Genomic DNA, 5780 nt, shown 5'->3' with positions numbered 1-5780 from the left:
CCCCACGCGGAACCCGCGGCTCCGACCGGTGCCGGCGTCCCACTCGCGTTGGACCCGAGGCCGGACCCGCCGCTACGCAGCCGACGCCAGCCCAGGGCCTGCGAGGGACGCGCGCCCCAGGGTCGTAGTCGCGGGCACCATGGGCGCTGCCCACTCCGCTTCCGAGGAGGTGCGGGAGCTCGTGGGCAAGACCGGCTGTGAGTATTCCGCGGGGACACGGCGCGGGGACACGGGCGCGGGGTCCCCCAGCCCCCCGCCGCCCTGCCGCTGCGCAGTGTGACCTTGGGCTAGTAGCTGGCCCTCTCTGCGCCTCAGTCTCCCCTTCCTTCAAATGGGCCCCCGCCGGCCACCTGGCAGGCTCAGGCGCGGAGCCCCCGCGGCGTTGCTGAGTAAGTGCCGCGGAGCCTGGGCGCTCTCGGAGTTGCCGGGGGACCCCACGGCTTGGGGACCGCGGACCCCGCGGGGAGGGCAGGCGCCGGGACGGGGAGAGCGAGCGCCCTGCGTACGCCCGGCCGGAGCGCGCCCCGCACCTGAAAGTCGTTTGGATTCACGCTGCGCAGGGGGCGGGAAGTTTTGAAGTCCGCGCGAGCTGGGCTTGGGCTTCGTTCTCCCATCTGTGGAGTGGGTGCAGGTGGGACCCCGCTCCCAGAGTAGCTNAGGACTCCATCTGGAAAAGATGAGAAGGGCGAGCGTAGGATGGGATGGCGATGGCCGGCATTCTTCCTGAGCACCGGGCTCTGTGCTAGGCACTTTGCACACACGCCGGTGCAGTCTTCATCATAATCCTCCAGGGAAGGTGGCAGTATGGTCATTTTTCAGATAAAGAAACTGAGGCTCAGAGAAGATCAGCTTGCCTGCTGATCCCCGAGTCTATTGCCCTGCCACTCCTGTGCTTTCACGGTGTTTTGTTGCCTCTCAGATCTCTAGGAACCCAGAACGGGTAGGAAGAGCCCGCTCATGCCTTTTTTGTCACCTGCAGGCCTTTGCACAAACTGTTCCGTCTGCCTGGAGCGCTCTCTTCATTTTACTGTGCAGGATTCGGAGTTTAGGCACGGGACTTCCTCTGTGACCACCACCCTGGTTAAGGTAGCAGACACTTTCTCTTAGCTCTGTCTCTTTATGCAGCTTATGCGCTTCATCATCAGGGCACAACAGAGCTGTCGTGGTTGCCTTCTAGAAAGCCACTGTCCACAGCTTTGTGGGCTAAATTCTCGTCTTTGGGACCCCACAGCATACATCATGCCCTGTTAGGATTGTCCGCTTTGTCACCTGTCAGCTTGGAGCTTCCGGAGATGATGATGAATGTGTCTTCTCACCTTTGTGCACGGTGTGTGGTCCTCAGTGAGAACACAAGAGGTTCACATTGAAGGAGTGATGACCCTGGGGACTTTTTAACCCACGGGATGCGGCCCAGGGGCACGTATGTGTCCAGTGGGAAACGTAGGGTCCCTTCCTTTCCGGCAGGCGTTTCTGGTTCCCTCCCCGTGCCACGCACCTTGTTGGCTTCAGCGCTGAGCCAGGTCCACCAAAAATAGGCCTGAGTTCCAGCTCACCCACGCAGGGCATCACCGGGTCCACAACCCCCCTCCGCATCCCTCCTACTTACCTGATTATCTCATTGATTTAAAACATAAGTATTCCCAAACATCTCCTCTGAGCCAAAAAAGCTGACTACCTCAGTCGTTAAAATTCACATTAAAAACCCCAGCGAAGGCATCCTGGTTGTGTGAGTGATGAGCCGGCCCTTCTGACGCTCCCTGCCCAGCAGAAACAGCGAGTCCAGCCCAGCGTGGGTCCTGAGGTGTGAAATGGGCCCTGGACAGGAAGAAAGGCTCATTAGGAGCCACTGACTCGAGTCTGTTCTCCTTCACCACCTCGAGCTGGCCCTACTTCCTGTCCGCCCCCATCCCACCCCCCCGCCCCCCAATCTGTGCCTGCTCCTGGACTTGGAAAGGAAATGAGAGGAGGATTCTGGGAAAGGTGGAGGGTCTATTTTTTCCTTCAGGCTCCAAAACATCTCCACAGGCATGTCTATCTAGATGCCAAGAAGCTGCCAGAAGGAAGAAGGAAAAACAGTCTCCCAGATCTAGAGTTCAGACCTCGTAAAACATTACAGCTAGTGTTTACAGAGTGCTTGTCATCCGTCAACTGGCCTGAGCCACCATGCAGCTTATCCTCCATCACTCATGGAATCTCCCGGGGACTCTAGATTTCTCATTTTATAGATGAGGAAATCGAGGCTCAAGAGATGATGTGACTTGCCCAAGGCCACAGGCTACTGAGAAGTAGAGTCAGGATTCAATTCCTGGTCTAATCCCCAGACCTCATCACATTGGAGGAGACCCAGAGATGAGGGTGGCCTGGCTGGCTGGTGGGGGTACACTATTCTGGCCGATTCTCGCTGCTAGACAGCACTCCTGAGTTATAAAAAGTCTTCACTCGGCCCCGACCCTAGCCTCACCGGATGCCTAGGGGACCAGATGCCTCCCCTGCCCTCCAGATGCTCAGAACCTCGAGGGGTCAGGACAGGCTGACCGGTGCCACGATGTTCTTCCTGTTGTCACTGATGCACGTCAAGCGAAACGGCCAAAAACCTACCTGGCTCCCTGTCCACTTCGTCTGGGGTGAATAGTGGCTTTTAACTTGAGATCCTCAGCGGGTCTCTATCCCCCATGAACTGGGGTGCAGGGTTGACTGTGGCTCTGGGGGATGTGGACCCCAAGCACTCATCGGGTTCTCAAAACAATGACAATGTATTCCACTGCATGTAAATCATACCTCAATAAGAAAAAAAATTTTTTTTTTTTTAAATAAGAAACCATGGCAGGGAGGAACAGGCATGTGTGTGAGGCCTGGGGAGGACCAGTCCCCACAGGCTGAGCTCTTGGGGCTGGTCCCTGGGGTTGGGGGAGATAGTCTGACATCCTGGGAACAGTGGTCAAGACACAGGAGGGAGGTCTGCATGGCTGCAGCCTTCCAGAACCCTCTTCACCTTGGTGAGGCGGGGGTCTCCAGACCGCCCTGTCCACCTCCCTGGGTGCTCACACTGTGGAAATGTGCAGGCTGCTTTGGGGAGCCTTCAAGAGGGCTGGGGAGCCAGTGAATTTAATTCCTGAGCACCCCAAAGCACCCCTGCTCCACCTCATTCTGTTCAGCTGGGCCCCGCAATCTCACCTTTAGCAGTAGCTGTGGGGCAGGGCCTGGGGGGCCTGTGTCCCTCAGGTCAGCCCTGCACCGCCATGCTGAGACGCCCAGTCCAGGCCAGCACCCGCTCTGAACCACCAGTTCCACTCCTTGGAAAATGTGGTGGTTGACCAGATGGTCTGTGGTCCCTTCGGTCAGCTCCTCATAGCGGTCGCCTTCCCATCCTCCTAACAGCCCGAGGAGGGCTGTCGTCCGTTTACAGACGTGGAGACTGAGGCTCAGACACGTGACGGCTCAAAGTCGCTTAGATGCCGAGTGTGGAACCCAAATTCAAAATCAGGCCTGTTAGTGGCTGCCTCTTTGTTAGCTTGCCTCACTTTCAAGTGCCAGGAGAAGCTGCCTCTCCATCGGGACGTGAACCCTGTGTGGTTCGGAATGAGATGGCGAGAGGCTGCGAAGCTGCCCTGTGGCCTTGTCCACGGTGTTCTGCATACTTGTTCATTAAATTGGCAAAGGGGAAATAGGACCTTGAGGTAGAAAGGATTGCTTCTCGGTGATAAAGAATGTTCTAGAATTGCGGGCTACCTCTGGGGAGCCAAGCTCAGTGGTGGGCAGTGAGGGGAGCGGGGAGCCCTAGGAAGAAGAGGCAGGAATGTGCCACCACCTCCGTTTCCTGGGGTCTTACCGGATGGCTCACGTCTGTTTCAGAAAGAATTTGTGTTTTCTCAGTGTGGAAGCGATGGGTAATCCACTCCAAAACCTCTTTGCTCCACGGATTAGTAGTAATTAGATCCTTTCTGAGTCTGTCTTTCTCGCTTTTCCCACCCCTATGCTGGCAGGATATTTTTTTGTGAGTTAATAGTCCCCAGAATGCAGCACAAATTTAATCAACTCTCAGATACACCATACGGCCCGATCATACAGATAGAATATCTTGGGTGTTGATAAGCTGCTTTTACTTTTAGTATCTATTATCTCAAGCTGAAGGAATGAGGCATTTTCAACCCAGAAGCGCCCACTGCTCTGGGAAGATAAGGCAGGGCCTCCTTCTGCCCATGCTGGTGGCACTGGGCAAGGTGACAGGGAAGAGCCGGGTGCCCTGCTCCTGCTAGCCATCCTGTCTCCTGCTCCAACTGTATTATTAATTCATAAAGCCAGAAGGCTGACTGGGCGATTTCCGCTGGTGAAGGCAACCACCTTAAGCACTAGGACAAAAAGGCCCTTTTGCTGTCCCAGTGGTGTGACCTTTGCGAACAGGCAGGCTGTCAGAAGCGAGTCTTCCTTTGTGGGCACTGCTCTCCGGGAGATGAGAAAGAGCAGTCAGGTCTCAAGGCTCAAATACTTCCTGGAGGGTGGGCAGGTGGCATCAGCACTGTTGACATGGCTGACAGCAATGGAGAGAAGGTGGCTTCAGTGAATGACTTTCCCTGTGCACTGGGTCGAAAAGGGGTTCCCTTCCTTCTGAGCACCCATGCCAAGGTCCCAGTGATCAAAGAACTCTAAGTGAGCACCCCACACCTGAAAGGCCTCACCTGCCTGGTATTTCTAAGGTTTTTTTTTTTTGCTTTTTGTTTTTTTTGTCCTCACCTGTCCCTAAGACCTCAGCCAGAGTCCCACATGAGCACACAGTGGCCTCTCACCACCTAGGCCTTTATCAGCACATAGATGTGGATTTGAATCACGCCACTGCCTTTCACTGTCTAGGCAAATAACTTTTTCTCCAAGTCTGTACAGTGGGGATCTGTCACAGGGCTGTTGTCAGAATTAAATGAGGATTCAAGTAAAGCTCTTGACACATCAGAAGTGTTCAATAGTCGTTGGCAGATACTAATCATATTGATTACAAACCTTTCAGAAGCTGGCTACATTTCTTCTTTTCAAGGGCGTTCTTTTAAGTAATTTGTTCCATTTTTGATGTCTGCCGTCTTTGACATGCCTGAAATATATCATAATCTTGCCCTTCTGGTGATCGGGGACCTTAACATGCTTTAATTTGTATTACTCTGTGGAAATTTTTCTCCATTTTTAAAACCTCCATATTGGTTTTATTATTGTTTTGTGCAGATCCTGTTAATTATTGCAATCATTCTTCCTTATAGATTTAGTTTTCTTATATAGCATACTTTTCCATAGATTTTTCCATGAGTCTCTGTGCTTTGTCAGCTTTGTCTAAAAATGTCTGTATTTTGCTAGCACACACCATCATTTGGCTGGGTATAAATGTGCAGTTGCTGCATTATTTTCTCTCAGCCCTTTGTTTATGGTCTCTTTTTGCTGTTGAGCAGTCAGCTCTTTTGTCTAATATATTTTTTTAGAAATCTGACTTTTTCAAATCTCTCTAAAATGTTTGTTGTTTTCTACTACACTATGTCTGGGTGTGGATTTATTTTACTTATCCCGCCTAGGAAGGGTTTATGCAGTTTTATACAGTTTTATACAGTTTTATACAGTTTTATCGTATCTTCCATCATGAAAATACCATCCCTCTCCTTTCTCTTCTTCCTCAATACTTATTAGAAATATGCAGGACCCTGTTATTCTGTCCTGAATGCCTCTACCTTTCTTGGCTATTTTCCTTTTAGTGCTCCGTGCTATATTCTGGGTCATCCCCTTAAATCTGTCTTCCAGGTCACTAA

General features: G+C 52.5%; 1 protein-coding gene across 1 annotated transcript in view; it reads left to right on the top strand.

The window, feature by feature from the left end:
• The first annotated feature begins 6 nt into the window (after positions 1-6).
• The window catches only part of TESC (tescalcin), a 45657-nt gene continuing 39883 nt past the window's right edge, over positions 7-5780 (top strand). The window contains exon 1 of the mRNA XM_039868154.1: positions 7-197. Coding sequence (XP_039724088.1) covers positions 140-197 — 58 coding nt within the window. The 5' untranslated portion in view covers positions 7-139. The remainder of the gene's footprint in view (positions 198-5780) is intronic.

The sequence above is a fragment of the Pteropus medius genome, unplaced genomic scaffold (assembly GCF_902729225.1).
Source record: "Pteropus medius unplaced genomic scaffold, Ma_sr-lr_union100, whole genome shotgun sequence".
NCBI classification, from domain to species: domain Eukaryota; kingdom Metazoa; phylum Chordata; class Mammalia; order Chiroptera; family Pteropodidae; genus Pteropus; species Pteropus medius.
This window is presented reverse-complemented; position numbering and strand designations above follow the sequence as displayed.